Source organism: Empidonax traillii, unplaced genomic scaffold, assembly GCF_003031625.1.
Source record: "Empidonax traillii isolate 1590-97213 ecotype Southwest subspecies unplaced genomic scaffold, ASM303162v1 scaffold161:size1573837, whole genome shotgun sequence".
In the NCBI taxonomy this organism is placed as follows: Eukaryota; Metazoa; Chordata; class Aves; order Passeriformes; family Tyrannidae; genus Empidonax; species Empidonax traillii.
The window spans coordinates 1,443,505-1,462,948 of NW_020955354.1; the positions used below are offsets into that span (position 1 = coordinate 1,443,505).

The 19,444-nt window shown below is 40.6% G+C and overlaps 1 protein-coding gene across 5 annotated transcripts in view; it reads left to right on the forward strand.

Moving 5' to 3' along the window:
• SEMA5B (semaphorin 5B) overlaps positions 1-19,444 on the forward strand; it is a 197,427-nt gene that overhangs the window by 89,422 nt on the left and 88,561 nt on the right. For all 5 annotated transcript variants that reach the window (XM_027885113.1, XM_027885112.1, XM_027885115.1 and 2 more), the window contains one exon: positions 2,685-2,730. In XM_027885113.1, the coding sequence (XP_027740914.1) occupies positions 2,685-2,730 (46 nt within the window). The remainder of the gene's footprint in view (positions 1-2,684; positions 2,731-19,444) is intronic.

The following is a 19,444-nucleotide window of genomic DNA, read 5'->3' on the forward strand; positions in this document are numbered from 1 at the left end:
AGCAGCTCTTTCTCTTTGGCTTTTTACTCCTGGTATAGCTTTACAGAACAAGTGTAGTTAGGCGAGCATGTTATTAATTAAGGATTAGGCAGTTCTAGCTGGGCATGTCAACTGGAGTCGTGAGCTTTCTCTGATAGCCTGATCTGCCTACAGGTGTTTGTATTGCTGCTGATAAGATGTGAGAAAGATCAAACAAACAAAAAGAAACTGCCAGTAGCTGTTCAGACACCATGTGAGGCAAGATGATGAAAAATGTAGGGAAACACTCCTTTCTCTAAGAAAGCCCCAAGGTCAGACTTGGAGAGCTAAGGTTAGTATAAAGCTTTCGGAAGATCGTTGTGCTGTTCACATTAGTACGATGTTCCTGCCACCTGAATGGCTTTGTCCAGGTGCCACCCAGCAATCACTGAGAGGACAGACTGGCTTTATTGAAATGGACACTATTCCTGTCTGCATCTGTTTTGGCTGAGTGCAATGAAAATTGTGTCCCTTAGATACGTCTCTTTCATTAAAGATATTTTGGTTGAATTTGCTCTGCAGTGCCATCAAGGAAAAAAAACCCTGAATATTAAAATTTATTACTTAGTCAAACTGTCCAGTTTTTTCAAGACTAGAACAAGGAGCTGAAATCTGCATTATAAGACTTCCAAAATCAATGCATTTAAATAGCATGCTTAACAACAGGATAGAAACTTCAAGTCCCTAGTTATGAGAACTTTCTCCTGAGGGTATTGTAAGATTGGAGGCCTTGTCCAGGAGTAGGCTTCTTCCGTGATATCTCATGTCCTGGTGTTGCATCAATATTTTGGTGGGAGTAGCTATGTGGTGTTCTAATGGAGCTGTCAGATCTATTACTGGATAAGAATTTATTTCCATTTTGAAATTTTAGCTGTGTGTATGCTTAGTGCCTCTGGTCTGCTGAATGCACCTGCAAGATCTAATGTTTAGGTCTGATGCTGATGCTAAAGAGTTAATAAATTATTTGGGAGAGTATGTAGCCCTTTGAGACAGAACAGGTTTTCAGACTGTACAAAAGAACTGCTGGATCTTCACTGATAGAACTAGGAGAGAAGATGGAGATATTTTGTGTGTGTGTGTGTGTGTGCTTGTCTGCATACTTACAGGGGGTATAATAGTCACTTACACATTTTCTTCAGATATTGCTAATCGGTGTCATTCTTCTGTGGGTAACCAGCCCAGTACAGAATAGGATGGTACAAATCAGAGCAAGTCAGAGCTACATCAGCTGAAGATTTGATACCAGGAATTTGACTTCCCAGGCTCCCCATCATCCTTGTTCCTTTCCTTTATTGACAGTCAGCAGCATTTGAGACCTTTTGATTTATTTATAGAACTGGAACAAAGTACACAGGCAACTTTATCGTGACTTAGGTGATATACAAGTGATAACAGAAGGAGGAAAAATTGCTCAAGCCTTGCAGTGGTCATTGTGACCCAATATGAATCTCTCATATGTCGAATTTTTAATTACTTTGTTTGCTTGGGCAGAGTGTGCTGCTGAATACAGATCCTAAACAAGGCTCTTCAGAAGAGTCCTTAGGTCCTTTTCATCACTATAGGAGCTTTCTATTGGTTTCTCTGACTTTACTGACCTAAGACTGGAACTTGCATTTTCACTAGGTAGGGGAATGTCTGAATACTGGCACCTCTAGAACGGATGAAAGCATATAATTAAAAATGCACTTTCTACCATTTAAATAGAGCCTCTCAGAGAAAGAGGGTAGAGTTCACCTTGTATGATAGAAATGTGTCTTCTCTGGGAGATTGTGGTGACAGGGATGTTGGAAAAGGATCACAGCTCTTTAGACCTCCTGGCAGATGGGATGCAAAAATACAAAGTTAGATGTGGCCAAAAGCCTCAAGCACAGAATCCAGTCCGTATGGCTTAATATGTCAGCTGATTCCTGGTAACTGCATTGTCTTAGCAAGCGAAAAAGTGAGATAAATCCTGTTAATTAAGCCTCATCCATAGTTGTTTATGCAAATGTTGTTCCCTCCTATTCGTGATGGGATATGAACATTCAGAAGAAGGTGACAGGAGCTCAGCTGATGTGTGGTATCTCACGCTACGGTGACTTCTGTCAGGAATTCCCTCGCTTTGCCTGTGAAGAGACGATGACAGGAGGATTGGGAATATCTGCAGTCACTGCCTTGATTTCCCTGCTGGTTTTCTGTGCAGAGAGATTCCACTGAGAAGTATTTGCCCTCTTCTGTTCCATGAAGTCCTCAATGGGAATGCCCCCAAGGACAGGCTCGGGGGAGCCTACTATAGGAGTCAGCTTTGCTCCAGCTGGCTTCTGTCCAATCCCACCTTTCTCAGAATGCAGTGAAAAACATGACTGCAGCCCATATGGACTGCAACTAAAGCCTGTTGAGGGTTTGCAAACAGCCTTTTGTGGTCAGGATTTCATTGTGGCTCTTCATTATGGATTCTGGAATATTTAACACCAGGACCTGCTCAGAACTTTGTTACCAGGTTCACTAAGATACTGATGTACAACTCAGTGAACAGGCGTATAACTGTTTTTGTATTCTGTGGAGAGTAGTCCAGGAAGAACTTTTTTTGTAGACATGAATGACAAAAACTATTACTTGCTGTAATAACTTTTCCCTTCCTTCTTTGGTAGCCTAATAGTTTGTAATTTTTCTGCTTGTTCATGCAGGAACTACCTCTTCAGACTTAGTCTACACAACGTTTCTCTTATTCAGGTATGTTCACTTTTTACTCTCTTGTTTTATTTGACTTGTTAATGAAAGTTCTGTAATATTTGATGTACATTTTCAGAAGTCTATATAGTGTAAATTTGCCCAAAGTGGTGGAGCAGGGAGAAGACAAAGTGAGAACCAGATGCTCATTCCCATTCCAGCGATAATGCTGGGGGAAGGGCTCTCCTACACTTGCCCACTTGGATGGTGCTCTCTGGCTTTGATTCTTGAGTGTTTGGGTGGTAATGGGATCTGCCAAAAATATGGCATCTTAAGGAACAAAACAAGTAGTGTGACTGATACATGCTTAAACACAACAATCAATAGAAATCCTTGGCTTTCTTTAGAGATGTCAGCAACATGGAGGAGCTTTAACTATTCCCATCAATCCTCGTTTTTAGCCCTTGTTAGCCTTTGTGAACATGGACTGCTGAGGACCTGTGCTTTGCTGAATGCATTACTAAACCCACGATCGGACTTGCAAGCATTCAAGAGGGAAAATGGGTTGAAAAATGTATGTTACCCATGCCTTTTTAAGGCAAAGCAGTTTGAAAGGGCTTGCAAATATCCAGCAGTATTAGGACTTTGCTCTCACTGCACTGAATCTGAAATTGAAAGACGTGGCAAAAACTGTTAGTGGAAATCCCAGTTGCTTATCTTTAAATAAATAAATACTTATGCTTTGGGATATTTACCATCTTCTGTGATTGCTAGAGCACCAAAGATGTATTCAGCATTTCTCAGAGAGTCTGAGGGGCCTTACTCCTGTACCTGACCATGCAAAGAAGCCATTAGAGTAGTACTGCCAGCCATTCCCATGAGCACAAGCCTTTTGCTATTAGTAAGAGTTACAAGTATAGATGGAGAGAAGAAAAGATGTTTAATGGTTGTAAAATGCATTGAATCTTCCTTTAAAAGGAAAACAAAGTCCAGAGTTACCAATGACAACAATAAAGAATTAGAGAAGCTGATATTCCCTTTTGGCAGTAGGTTCCCTTTGCAGAGCCATATTAGCATGGCTGGAAGGTTTCCAGCAAGCACACAGGAGAGGGAAGTCTCTGTAGTTATGAGAGGTGTAATACCTTCTGCAGTGCCTGTTATCACACTGCCTGACACAGCCTCTTGTACTTGTCAGATGAGGGATCCCCTTCAATGAAACACAATTGTGAATCTCAATACACTTCTGAGGCCAGGCTTGGCTCGGGCCCTTTTCAGTGCGGTGATTTTCCTTTTCCACACTGCAAAACATGGGAAGTCTCCTTCTATGGCACTGGAGGTTGCTGTGAGATCTCCGGTTAACATAATGAGCTTAGTTTGCTCCTGCTTTCTGGGTGTATCCGGTCACTTTGCCAAGACTTTTTGCATGACAAAGAGAGCATGGAATTATGTTGACACACGTGTTGGGAATGATGGAAGCAATTGTTTCCCGACCTAATGGTTGCCTAAGTAGCTGCTTGGCTTGTCTCCATAAAGCACATGATGCAGCTTAGAGGCAGCTTAGAGGCACCCACTCCCACCTTCCCTTCGCCGTGCATCATTTTAAAGATCAGATCAGAAAGGAAGACAAGAAACACAAAGAGCTTGCATTTAGTTCTACAGGGGTGCAGTTCAAGAAATAATCACGATGTTAATTTGCATTATTTTGTATCTCCTCTTTGCTTTTAAGTAAAATACAGTGTGGATCTTGTCAGGCCTGATTTGGTCTAGTTTTTCTTCTTGAGATTGTCTTCTGATTTTTTTCTGCTCACGGGATTTCATGCTGCCAGTGGTGCTAAATCTGCTTCACGGTGCAGGTTTGTGCTGACAGATGTCTGCTCCCTTGCATTTGTACTTCCATGAGGTGGAGGCAGAAACATGAGGAGCACAGCCTATGAGACAGCAGGATATTCTGGTTGTGGGACAAAGTCTGGCAGTGTGAGGAATGTACCTCTCCAGGCAGAGTTTGGTGAAGTTTAAAGCTGTTTTTTCCTGGGTGTTCTCGTGCCATCAGTTGTATCCCTAAGCTGCACTGTCCCCGTGGGGAAATGGGGAGGGCACATTTCAGCCCCAGAGTTGTCACGGAAAGGAGGGGAACTCAAGGGTGTTCCTGTGAAGGAGATTACTCTGAACTGTCTTTTCAGTATGGGTGGCAGCAGCATCTCAGAGGAGCAATATCCCAGTGCCACTGCTCGTTAGCATGGCAGATTCAGTGCTTTGGTCTCTCGTTCTTTAACGGGTAAATTTACTAGCTCACTCTACCTAATGCATGTTTTCCTTGACAGTTATCTGTTCTTTAACCAGAAAATGAATATTTTCTGCCATTGAGCAGACCATAATGTTTTTCATCACAGCATGACTCTATTCATTGCTTTCCAATGGGAATATATTATTATTTTTTTGGATTATAATCCCCTTTATGAATATTGCATATCACAAACCCAGTGCTAACCATGCTGTTACTCCCTGATTTTAGAAAGGTTTTCAGCTCCAACACTTTCAAAGACTGTGCTCTTTCCTTATACCTGTTGAATGACAGTGGAGACCTCTCATTTAAGCCCGATACAAAATCAATTAAAATGAGCAGAAGTTTTCCATCAACCTCAAGGATCATTTTATGAAACAGTCACTCTTGAAAACACATTTTTGGTATGTTCAGTTTCAGAAGTTAAAATTATTGTATTAATCCTGAGTCTTTGTTGGACTGCCATTAATATAAACTAAATTTTGTAGTCTCCACAGCGTAAGAACACTGGAGCATCATGTAACCAAACCACGTAGTTTGGATAGGAAGTTATTGTCTTGGAATTGCAGAAGACTAAAAGACAAGAGTTAGTATTGTATGGGCAAGTTACTGATTAAGAGTTGTGTAAAAAAGAAATCATTATCCCATAGAAGAATTTTGATTTCAAGGGAGTGAAGGAAGAGAGGTCAATTTTAGGATGTGTCAGCTCTTGGGCCATATTATAAAGGGGTCATTTTTTTTCCTTTCTTAGCCCTCATCTGCTCTACCGTGTGCTGATGTTTCCTCTTTAGTTAGAATCTTCTATTGGTTCTGCTGAGATTGTTTCTCCAAGACTGTAAGTCCTGAGCTTTTACATGAGAACTACTGAGTGGAGCACAGCAGAAACTGAAGCAGAACAAGCTCATTTCCTGCTCCACAGAACCAAATGTCCTGACTTCTCAGAGATTTTTCCCCTTCCTCTCTTTGTTTCTGAAACGTGTTTCAGAAATTCCGTTTGGAACCTGAGGAACTTTTCACCAAATGAGTTTTAGTTGCATGTGAAACTTTGGTGGTGGTTAATTTTTTTGTGAAAAACATTTTTGACTGAATTTCAGTATCCATAAGGAAATTGAGGCCAAGGTATTTTTGGGATCACTTGTGATTTTGTTTACCTCTTTTTCTTTCCAAAACTGAGACACCTTGTTAAAGAATTACCAAAAATCAGCGTCTTGAGGTGCCCCAGGTGAGGTATCCAAAAGCACCTGTTGATGTTGGAAACTGTGGCATGTAGTATTCAAATTCTTGCAGCAGTCAAGAGGCATAGTTTTAAAATGGATACTGTTCCCTAAATCTTTAGCATCTCTTTTAAACAAAATCTCTGCAATGTGTTTCATGTCCATCTTTAAATTGTCCTCTTACATGCATTGTAAACTCTCAGTATGAGACATTTTATAGAATGCATTTTTTAAATGATGTGCACTTGGAGCACATGCTGTTTAATTTATGCATCGGTCTGAAACAAGGTTAGCTCCTAATCTGCAGCTTTCATGGTGAGGCCATAGAAAAATCAGTTTTATACTGGAGTTAATAATTAATAGAGTAGGTGGAAGGGTCATTTTAAAAACAGAAGCCTTTGAGCAAATTTTTAAAAAAGCACAAGGCTGATTAGGACCTCTTATCAAGGAATGCTATTCTCTGGTGTGTGTTAAAAGCAAGCTACTTGCGGGCATTTCATAAATCCCAGTGCAGTGCCTACCCCCTGTTCACCCTGATTTTACCTGGATCTTAGAGTTCTCAATTGAACTGAGTAGGAAATTACTTTTTCAACCTTTTTGAGATGCCAAGATTTCCAACCTTTTTTGCACTGAGATGAAAACAAGACTTTTTGTAAAATCTGAAAGAGAAGGAGATAGACACGTGGTTACTTTGGATGCAAATACACTGGGTCAAGTTATTTTCTGAAGCATCAAAGGAGAGCATTTGAATGTGCATTTCTCTCATCTCAAACAACTGACCTGATTTGTTTGGTGTATCCCTTTCCCTTCCCTTTCCTTTCCCTTCTCTCTGGATCTAAGTCCTTCTGGACTCTCTTAAGTTTAATAGAAACTGCTATAATTTCTAAAGATGTTTTGGTTTCAATTAATTCTTTTTTTTTTTTTTTTACTGAAAAATCTCTTCTTAAAAAGTTTCTAATCAGCCCTGTGAAGTTTGTGTGCTGATATGTTATATCAGGTTAGTAGTATTTAAGCATTTAAAATACTTCAAGAATCTGTACTGCATTTTAACAGACTATGAAAGAGTAAATGACTACACCTATTGCAAAACTATTTGGAAGACACAAGTTATTTCTTCTGCTAAGAAAGACAAAAAAAAATTGAGATTAAACTATGTTTTAATTGACAATTTAATATTTTTCTCCTGAGGGAAAAAAACTGAAGAGAGGATTAAATTCAGAGAGAGAGTATGTTAGTTCCCTAGTAGTCATAAACATAAATTTGGAAGGATTCCCTTTGGAGTTACACACTGTCCAGTTCCACCTGGATCTACAATTACCCCAATTGCAAAATATGAAAATGTTACAAAAAAAGCAACTTTATTTCCTTCTGAAATTTGGCTCCACATTTCTAAATAAGATCCCTTACATTCACATGGGCACTTCAGAGAGTGGTACCCACTCACTAGGGCAAAACTTGATGAACTTCTCAGTCCCGCTGAGGCATAACACTTAAACCCAAGCTTAAAGTTATCCACATGCTGAGGCAGTGTCTGCTCTTAAGGCTTGATCTGAAGCTTACTGAAATCAGTTTCTTTCTGCTGGTATCGTGGGGCTTTGGAACAAGCATTTTGAAGTAGGGACAAAACATTTCCATAGGGTCCTGTAGCAGATGAACTGCAGCCTCCTATCCAGTGCATTTCTGGTAAGGATGGTTTTACTCCGGTTTTTCTTCCCTCAGTCTAAGAAGCAGCAACATTCTTGCTACGGAGATGAAGCTCTTAGACTGCAGAGCTGCTCCTGAGGATGTACTTCCCTCCCTTCTACTTCCTGATGGGATTTTTAACTCTGTGGCCTAATCACTTGTAAATCAACAGTATGTATCAACAAAGTGTGGTTAATAAAACTTGTCTATCAGTCCTGAATATGTCACATAGCAACAAATGGAACAGGTTTTGTCTTTTGCACTTTGAATCAAACCGAGCATTAAATGCATTATTTTCTACTTATTTAGGGCTCAGTAGTGCCACACTTATGCGTGCTGATGAGAAACATGCTCTGCAAGTGTATGGAACTGTGAGGAGAGGTGGCAGAGTTTAACTTACTTTTTCTCTGTATATTTGAATAAAATATGTTAAACAAATCCAATGGGGAGCAATGAGTAATATAGATTACATCACAAATTGTCACTCAAGTAATCTGTCCTGGTGAAAATATTTTACTGAGAAATGTTAAGGATTCACAATATGAAGCCCTGGCACTCATCAGAAAACTTGCAAATATTAGATAAATCTTACATCTCCAAGAGTTGCTGGATAGGCACCAGATGGGGCTTGGAGGGCTAAATTTGTAGTGCCCGCGGGTGCCTGAGGTAAAGTTAATCTGCCCAGTTTGTCTGCACGTGAAATAGGGATATAGCACTCCTTTGTAAAGTGCTGTGGGCTTTGCCAATAAAAAAGAGGTAAAAGTATTGTATTTCAGATTTACTTGCAGAAACATCCTTGAGCCAGTATAGTTTCTAGTTTTCAAAATATCCTTTCAGAAATCATGAGGAAATTAGGCACTGATACGCAGCATGAGCCCAGGGGTGCTCAGAAGCTGGCCCAACTTTGCTGAAGATATTTATTTCTTCAATCTAGTTGGAGTGTCAAGATTATCATCCAATTTAAAATTCAGTTTGGGAAGTAATTTTGGGAAAGAGTGAGAATATTCTGCCTGTCTTCATGTACCACTGAGCTGCCTGACAGGAACTCTGTTTTGAAATGTTCAGGAATAAGCTTGATTTTCCAGAAGCCATTTTCTTCAAAGCAGTTTATTATTTGTGTCTTGCAGATTCCCAGATACATATTTGAATTATATGGCACGTATTTCTAGATACAACGTTTATTTCTTTATTTTTAGACCAATGCAGTTCCCTCATTTAAAAACATAATCAAAACTTCTGCTAGAGCAGATGCAGTCTTTAATATGTGGCTCATAGCTGAGTTCGGATTGTCACATATTTTATCAGTATGAAATATTTTTTATTAACAGATTAACATATAAATCTATTCATAAATCACCTTCCAAAGCTGCATCTAAAACCTCTCACTCTCAGGATAAAAGTTTAAAGCTATTCCATAATAAAGGTTATGTTGGCTGAACAAACTTTCTGGTAAATTCAGCTTCTTATGGTTTCAGGTTCCCAAATGAAATCTACTCCCTGAATACACCCTTTCTTAAAAATGACTGGTCAGGAGCTAGATTGAGGCATTCAGGCATAGATCTCCTTTCCAAAGATTGATCTAAGACAGAAATTTGTACCCGGAGTGGGAGATGAGGGATGAAAACAAGGCCTGTCAGACTGGAGGTGGCCACGTCTGAAGGCCACACTTCATCCATCAAGGACACACTTCTCCAGCTCCTCACTGCTGGGAACCGTACTCTTTAACAGGCTCCAGTGTCTGCAGTTGGGAACCAGCCTTGTGCTGATGTTGGTCATCACCTGAAATTCAGAGAGCAAAGAAAGGAAATCTCTTCTCATACTTCGTAGTGTTGAGTGATTTCTGGACGCAACATTCCCCCTGTCTGAGAGAATCAAACTGAGGAGTCCCCTTACAGCCAGCAAAGCTTTTAAGCCCAGGTTTAGCTTTAAATAAATGCCAGTTTTCCTTTGAGAATTCCCCGAGTTAAGAACATGCTGCATGCTCTAGTGAGTGAGAATATGTTTCAATATGTGCATTCATAGGTCTGCTAAACTGGGTCAGAGTCCACTGCCTAGTTATGACCGATGTAATTGCCCTCTAAAGGGAGTATTCAGGCACGGTATAGGAAATTCTTATATATATATATTTACATTTATTTTTTTTATATATGTATTCCACACAAGAGGATCTTATACATAGGGTATAGCATGTTCAGGAGCCTAAGCAGGGCAGCCTTCTTTGAGTCGGTGAAGGCCACAGATCTGATTTGCATCCAGAGGGGAGCTGCCCTCTTACACTCACACAGTAAAGTGAGGTCTGCATGATGAATGTCAGCTGTGGATTGCCAGCCTGCTTTTCTGGGTAATTTGTTAGTTTTCATTCCCTCCTTCCCTGCCTCAGCTCACCTAAAAGCCAAAATTACTACAGGGGTTTTGGTCTTTGTCAGCAAACATTATGAGCAGGATTTAGAAACTGAGAATTTAATTAGCTGCTGAAGTCACTCACTGATAACAGTAGTGTATTGGACTCCTTATTTGATAAAATCCTGTCAGGCATTTTATGCACACGGAATGAAGACTAATGCTCTTATTTCTTGCAACTTACAGTCAGGACCATTAGATGTCCTTTAGAAAGAGGAGGTGGAAAAATGAAAATTAAAAAAAAATAAAATTCCTTGGACTTCTCATTTCCTGTCACCAGCGTTGCTTCGGTATCTTTGCAAAATGTATTTTTGTGTGCCTATTTAGCCCTTTTTCTCTGTGGGCTGCTTCCCCCTCCACCAGCTCCAGGAGGTTCCGAGGGATCTGCGAGTGATTGTGCCCTGGCTGTCCCCTGCCCTGACACACACATTCATCTGAGGCTGCTGTCAACAAATCCAGCCCTGCAGATGTTCAAAAGAGGCAGATCAGCCTCTTGTTGTAGACAGCACCTTAACTTAACTGACATTTATATAAACTGAGATTTATATAAAAGTATGCTACTTTTTTTTATTATTATTACTTTGGGGATGTGGGATATTTTTAGACATCGGAGTGGTTTATTCTCTAGCTTTAAGTGCTGGCTTATCGCATGGCACAGACAGCATTTCCTAATTGCTCCTGTCCCAATTAGGGCTCTCTGATATGATCATTACTGAAGGCTCCAACACAGCACGGGTTTAATGCAGCACCTTCACTAAGAGCAGTTGATGTGGGAGCAGTGACTTATTGAGTTTCACACACTGAGCTCAGGGTTCGTGCAGCCAGCTCCTGCTTCACGCTCTCCTGGGGAGGAGGTGATACCTCCTGCAGTCTTTCCTGTTCAGCAAGCCCAAGTTTGTGCTGGTGGTGAGCTGTGGTTGGATCCTGGGCAGAGGTCCTGGCATCCTGCTGAGCCGGCACTGTGGTTTGATGCTGCCCAGAGCTCTTCCTGCCTGGGACACAGTGCCCTGACCCATCCCCGGTGTGGGAGCTGAGCTGCACATGCTGGGAAGTCAGAAGTAAGAGGAGTCCTTGAAAACACAAAGGAGCACACTGGGCCTCTTACAAGATGAACAGTGGAGTACATGGGCCAATTATTGCAAAAAAACGGCTTTTTTTAAGACTGAGAATACAGAGAAATATTTACATTTTATTCTCAAAGCAGAGCTTAAGAGAGATCCAAATGATACACATCCCTTATACTGGCTCTCTGCACAGGATTAAGTTTGACCCTGATAGCATCCAGTCATTTATAATGACAGCATTAAAAAATCGCCATTTATTGATTTGCATCTTACTAAAAGGGCTCACAAATGACCTCATGTTTCCTCTAGAACCAACTGTTGAGCTCTTAGAAAAAAAGAAAACCAATATTTTATAGTAAACACATTTCATGTCACTGTGTGCATTTTCCCCCCTAGATAAATAATTCTACTTTTCTGTGTTAGTAGCAGTTCAGCTGATGTGTGTTTTACAGCTTCTTTTAAATGCAGCAGTTCTGAATGACTAATACAAGGGGATTATTGGATCTACAGGGCAGAGTCACAGACATGGCCTGCACAGCTGTTAGCAGGGACCCAGAGCTGGGGAGTTGAGGTGGGAACAGGTTGCTCATCACTCCCACAGGACACTGATCCTATCTCAGCATGGCAGGTGCAGCTGAATCCTTTGAAAGCCCCAAAGAGCTTTGGTCTCCAAGGTTTCACCTGCCTTCCCCAGGCTGAGCTCAAGGAAAGCACAACCGACGTGCTAAGAGGATAGATGAGTAAACAAGCACAACCTTGACTATGCCTATGGCATCCCCAGCCACTGTGACTGGAGAAGGATGGGAAGTTTCCAGGCTCAAAAACCTTTCTTCAGGTTTGGAGGAGAAGAAGGAGCAGCAAGCCTCCAGCTAAACAAGATGAGGTAATAGCTGCTGTGGATTGCCTGCTAATGAGTGGGTAGTGGGAAAGGAAGGTTGGGTTGTATCACTGGAGGAGCATGAGTGGCTGTGAGGCACAACTGAGTTGCTAGGTTCCACTGCAGCTTGAGCAGTTAAAGGAAAAATGATCTGAAGTTAATTCTAATGTCACTGAAATGCTTCTTTCATCTAGAAGTTACACCGTGGTTTTAGCTATCCAATACTACCATGATCAAGTAGAGACTAAGGTATTCTGATAATGGGGAGACCAAATGTGAGGAGTCAGGGGAAGGAGATATGCAGAAAAAGCACACATTTTTCTCCATTCGCTATAAGAAGAATTTGGAGAGCATGGACTGGCTGCCTCACCATGAGGAGGTAAGGTTTTTCCAGCCATGTCCAGTCTGAGCTTTCCTTTTCCACATGTGAAGCTGAGATAATGAATGACATTTTGTCCTTCTGAAGTGCTTTGAAATACGTGGCTTTCTGCTTAAGACCTAAGTGTTGTGTGTGATAATATGCATTTATAAATATAGGAAATTTGTGTTAACTGTGAGCCCACAAAATTGTTATATTCTGATTCATAGTAGTTATAAAATTAAGCAGTTGTTATCTTCACCTCTGCTTTCTAGGTAAGCAATTAGGCAATTTCAGCATGTCCATGTGTTTAAAATGGACCCGTTTTTCACTACTTGTTTACTAAACATTTTGAATGAAAACCTTTCAATGTAAAAATAGAATATTTGGGATCTGCTAGGGGAAAGATGAAACATGAATGTATCCCTTCAGATAAAAATACTTAGAATATGACTATCTATTTATATATATATATGTATTAATCTATTTATCTATTTTAAAAAGAGAACAGCTTGAAAGAATTTGGGGAGAGTTATTAAATATGTTTTTGCCAGAAACATTTTTGTGTCAGGAATTAATTAATTTATTATTAATTACTGATTTCAAACAAGAGACAAAGCATGGCCTTGAGGTTTTAGAAATAAGAGTATTTTAATTCCTTATAAGTAAGGAAAAAGGAATAATAGGGCTGCAGCCATTTGAATTGACTGCAAGGTCTCTCAGAAAGAAGTGATTTAAGCTTTACTAAGAATGATGAAAAAAGTTCTTCAGTTATCCTGGAAGTATTAAGAAGCAAACTGCAATTGCATAAGAGGAGGGGATTTTGATGAACGATGCAGAAAGGAATGATCAATGGTTCATAAATATAATAGTGGTAAACACAGCGACAGGAGAAAAAATGTATGTAGCTAATATAATTGTTACAAATTTAGTAGCTTTTGCTGTGAGATCAGTTATTGAGGATTTAAGAATGAGGCAAAAAAAATGGAAAAGGGTATTTTTTTTTCAATGGAAGATAAATGTGAAATCTTTGAAAATCACCAAAAAGGAGTTAGACAGAAGAAGCACAAAGAAGTATGCTACATTAATCCTGTTGTAGAATCATTTTGTATTGCCTCATCTTAATTATAAGGCATATTCTCAAAACTCATTTATGGAATCTTTGACCTTGATAAAGGTCAAATGCAAACATGCTGGAGGGGAGGTGAAGGAAGAGCCAGGTGGAAGGGGGAATGTAAGGGCAGGACTCAAACTGAGGGAAATTGAAAAATAAATCCTGGGTTGGCAGGAGAGTGCAGACTGGAGAACAGAATGGAGGAGCTGTGAGGAAGGCATAAAAGACACTGCATCAGAGCCATCTTTGCAGGAGAAGGAGCAAATAAATTTCTTGTTGAGATGAAGCTTGGCAGAGCTTACTGTGGCATCAGGTGCTGACGTCTGGTGTTGGAAGAGAGGAGGCAGAAGCAAGGCAAACTGTGACAGACCAAGCAGGGAGTCTGAAGGCATCTGTTTCCCAGCCTTAGGAGGAAGATGAGTGGATTGATGGGGCACACAGTGGTCGGGTTATGGCCACTGACAGTGGCAGGAGGCAAGGACTGTGTCCAGCTGGGCTGGGCAGCGAGGGCACAGTAGGGGTCAGAAACACTTGAACCTTTGTTGGTGGAACTGGAGTGGCAGAGAGCCATCTTCCCTAAAATTGCAGTCCAGTTTTGATTTCAGTTGATTTAAATTGTTGTGCCCTTCCACTGTGCAGCAATAAACATAAGACTTGAGAAATATCTTTTGGATTCTTGATAAATCAACCCCACTGCTTTTTTTCCCCCAAACCGACTCCTTATTCTTCTCTGAGACAAGTATTTGATTTACATCAATGAAGTGCTGAACTCAACTACTGCATGTATTGCTGGGGATGTGATAGCACTTGAATTATGAAGCTTTTGGTGTAAAAAAAATTGAGATATCCAGGTCCCTTTTGGCTTGTCATTTCCCCTCTGACCACTGAAAAGTATTGCTGCATCTGTAGCTGACTCTGGCCTGCTCAGAGCCTTCCAGTGTATTTAGGACTGGATGGATGTTGGCTTCATACTTAATTGGAAATGCTGGGGAGAGGAGTTGGAGGCAGCATACAGGGAATTCAACACTGTTGGTTCTTCATTTTCTCTGTATTTAAGTGTTCCTTGCTGATGGAGTACAGATGGTCTTAGATTAAGGAAAATACATGCCAGAAATGCAGGCTAGGCTCAGACTGGGGAGTTAAGCTTGACATGAAATAAGCAGAAGGCTGTAATTAGCTTATCAAGAGCGTTAGGCACCTGGCGGAGGAAAGCAGAGATGTAATGCACAATGTATCTGTAGAACAATAAAAAATACTGAAATCTCTTTTATGAAACATGAAGGGCCTTCCATTTCTGGCTTTCTCTTCCAGCCTCATAACTTCTGAAAGGTGCTACCCATTCTTGGTTATTAGTGATTTGTCAAAAATGGCATTTTCTGACACTTTATGCTGCTGAACACCAAACCCCATAGAAACCAGAGAGTCTAAAGGTCAAAATCTGTGTGTATTGCCGAAAACCTTCCTGGGAAGCTTACACCATACTTGCCTATGCACCATGTGTACTCCCTGACTGCAAGTATCAGTCATCTCATTGCTCCCTTCTGTTCCTTCTGCCTGTTTTTTACAGCCACACATTATGTTTCACCTCAGCCCTAGGATTTGGGCTCACTGGGGCAGAATTGCCATTTAATTTTAAACAGAAGTGCCTAGCACAATGCAGCTGACTAGTCCATGTGCCTCATGTGCTTCTGCAGTACATGTCAAAATCATAGTAGGAACAGGATCTGGATCTTTTTTTCTAGGTGTGCTAAATAAATGGAAATTCAGACATAAATCTGCTGAACTGAATAGGGGAAGTACAAAGACTCCTTTCTAGCTGAGGGTTTAGAAATTTTTGCCCATATTATTGAAGCTCAAAAGCTATTATTTTATACTGGGGAAAAGCAAGAGGGAGAGTCTGGTTTCACTTAAGTTCCCATGGTACAAGCAGGCTCAGGCAGGATCTCTGTTTTCAGCCTGTCTTGCAAAACTTTCCCAATCTCTCTGGCTTGAACAAAACTGGCCTTGGCTCATTAAAATAATCTCAAAGCTTTCGTTTGGTCTCAATAATGCAGCTTTCACTTAATTAAAGATTTCCAGTACATTTTTTTCCTTTTGGTTGTACTACACCAAGCTTAAGTGCACAACCAGAAAAGAATGTTGATAGGATAAATTAGATCACATGCACATTATTTAATTGTGCACTTCCCCCATTTTTTTTCAAGCCAAAACAGGACTCAAACCATGTTCAACCTCTTACACAATTTTAATGAGAATATATTGCAGTGTTTGTCATCTGAAAGAGTATTAGCACCCCCGATGCAATAGATGTGATTTCCCTGAAGAAAAACAGAAGGTGCACAACAGTGAAAATGTCATCTTAGTTCTCTATTAGTCTCTCTAATACTGCAGGATGTGCTGCTTTTTATTCCTGAATCTCAGCCTAATTGTTGGGAGAATCAGATCCAAATTGGACAGTTCCTCAAACTTATTTTAGCTCCTTCTCAAAGCAAACAAATAAACGCTGCACAAGTATATTCAATGATGTAACCTGGAGAGGAATAAAGAATGCAAGACTTCCCCACTTTAGAAAGCTGATAATGCACAGAGGTTTCATCTGTGCTTCGCTGATTACATTTTCAGTTTGAAGAGTATATGGAAAGATTGCTTTTCATAGCTGAACTCTTAATGTGGGTGCACAGAAATGCACTGAGTTGACTGTAGGATTTGTCCAGAAGCAGAGGGGGAGGGAATGCAAAAATGTATGGTGGAGATCCCTTAACATCTCTCCACGGCAGTGAGCTTCAAAGAGGCACAATGGTGAGGAAACCCAGAGCAGAAAAATGAAGGAGAACAAAATCGCCTTGCTTGATGCAGAAATACAAAGGAGACTATAGCCATGGTAAATTGATTTTGTACTGAATATGGGCTGGTCCATTGGAAGGGGTTTTGAGCCTCCTATTCCAGAAATCATTGTGCAAAACAGTAAGAGGAGGCTGCTTAGAAGTCTTGTCACATCCATCAGCGGAGGCCACAAAGAGGAAGGAGGGATTTAGTTCTGAATGGCGACTCTGCCAAAGAACATAAAGGCGTAGAGATGGACATCTTTTGGCGGTAAAGGAGCCTCAGAGGAAGAATTGCCTCCACTATATCAAGGGAAACCATTGCTGTGACTCAATTCGTTGGCTCACTTGGCCTGTTGTACCTTGTTTGTAGCAACTGAAGAAAAGGAACCCCACAACAAAACCTATTCTTTACAGAATAAACAGTGCTGGTGGTGTGAGAAATAGTGCTATGTGATGCCCACCTGGCCAGTGACAACTGCTCCTGTGTGTGCATCAGTGGTACTTACATTCCCGACCTGTGCTTGACTGCAGTGAAATTTTTCTTTCATCACTTCCCCCTCAGTATATTTTTAACCTCTTTATTTAGTTATTTTATTGATTTAACATATAATCTTATGTCTCTGTAATCTCCAGTACATTTTGTAAATGTTTGTTGTCATAAGGTATAAACTGAATGTGACATGGCAAGAAACCAAATTCTGCTGTGGTTGTTAATTACCCAGTGTGCTAAAAGCCTCGTCTCAGTTTCTGTATGCTTTTGTTCTTCAGTAATAGGAAACATATAAGTCATCCTTCCGCAACATCTCCTGTGCTGTTCTCCAGTTCTGGATGTTGTCATTCATTCTAAATTGGCTATAGGGGAGGGTTTTTAAGGTCTTTTTTCACTAGCATGCCAAGCATCCCAGTTTACTAAGACTATCAATTTATATTTGGCTCCATCCATGCTTTTTCATGCTTAAAAGCAATAGAAATATTCAATTAATTACGTTGTTTAAAAAAAAAAAAAAAAAGATAAGCATTCCCATATAGAACATGAAGATAAGTCATTGCAGTCTTAAGAACTTTCAAGCAAAATGAAGTAGATCACCAGCAAAATGAAATCATCACAGACTGACATTTTTCTTTTCATAGTATGATAAAAATACAAACACTAGATACTAGAAACAGAAATGCAGTGCCATCTTTATCTCTCTTCTTTAGAGCCATATCTTTCTTCCAAAGTATCATGTTGGCATGTTCAGTAACACTGCTGTGTAAATATGTAACTGTCACAGCTCAGCACAGTCACAGCAGAATGTGCACTCCTCATTGCTTTATCGTTATGGACAGCACTGCATTCCCATATCTTTGTACCCTTACACTGATTCCCCTCTCTTTGGATGTATCCTTGTGGCATTACTTGTATTAATTTTAAGGGTCTTTCACGAACCTGCTTGTCACTTCCAGTAAGAGGTTTACCCTACTTTGAATCAGCCCAGCATCTCTCTTCCCTTAGGTTAATCCACCTTACCTCTTGTCTTCTCCCATGTGTCCCCTTTGTGTCTCAGAAGAATCCCATCCCTGGTATACTAAAACTCTTCTGGTTATGCAAAGCTCACAGTGAGTTATGTGACTGGTGTGCCATGACCTTGTCTTTCTGTGTGGTTGTGCTCCATTGTCCCTCCCTGCTCTGCGGTCCAGTGCTGCCTCATGCATCATATATTATTGCATTTTACTTATAATGCATTTTGGCAATGCTGGTCGTGCACAGGCTTGCGCAGGGAGTCCTGGGCTATGTGGGAGGCTCATAGGTGCTATGAAAACTGAAAATTTGGATGACAAAGTTCCATTATGTAAAAAAGCTCAAATTCTTCTCTGTATGGAATGCAGCATCAAATTACAAATATTTTATGCCAGGGTTACTGGAAGTGTACTTAAAGGGATGGCAAGTCAATCTGCTTCCAATAGGAATCTTGACAGCAACTCCTCAAGGCTGAGCTGGCTGCTCCATTTTAATATGTTCTTTGTACATCGAAATTCCCCAAGACCTGAAAAAAGTTGTAACCCGGACGTGGCTGTTGTTTGTCTTAGAAAGCACCATTTTGGTTTTAGTATTAGGTATCAAATGTTCTTGACTAAAGCTTTACACGATCGTCTTTAATAATAAAACCTTGTACAGTGGTTCCATTTGGGTACACTGTAGAAACTGTGATCTGTTAAGCCTCATATAATGCTCCTTTCAGATATGGGAATGCATGTCTGGAGTTGGAAATTCCTACCTGACACTGCAGAGAGGGGAGTGTCAGAATTACAGACCTTATGTTATTTAATAAATCTCCTGCAGGACGAACGGAAGTTGAAGGCACCCAAATTCAAATTTCTTTTTGTACATGAGTCTGTGGCTGTGCCCCAAGATGTCAGAAAATAGGGGAGAGGATGTGCAGTGTCTTGCCCATTGTTCTAATCTCTAAACCCTCTCCCCCATGCACCACCAACTCAGTGGATATATTTTGTGACACTAGCAAAAAAAATGCTGTCTAAGAACTCATTTGTGCTAGACAGGAAAGTTTTTGGTCCTCACGAGAGCAAAGGTCAGTGCTCATCTCTGCCTCTGACATGCTCGGTGGCTTTTCCTAGTCAGTTGACCTCTCTGTGCTTTTGTTTTTCCTTTCCTCCCATGTGCCTGTACTTTCTGTTGAGCTTGTAAGTGCTCTCAGAGAGAAATTCTCTCCCACAGCCTGTTTGTATATTGCCTAGAAATATGGGGTCACAATCTCAGTTCACTCCTCTACGTGCTTCTATAATACAAGTAAATAACAAGGGATTTTGAAGCTGTGAAAGAGAGAAAATCAGCAGCAATGACCATCAAAGAAGAGCTCACAGCAGCTAAAAACTTCCTCTGAAAAACTAACATTTGCAGTGGAGAACAGGTTGTGTTTGTAGGCACAGACAGCGAACCACGGTCCAGGAGCTTACCCATAT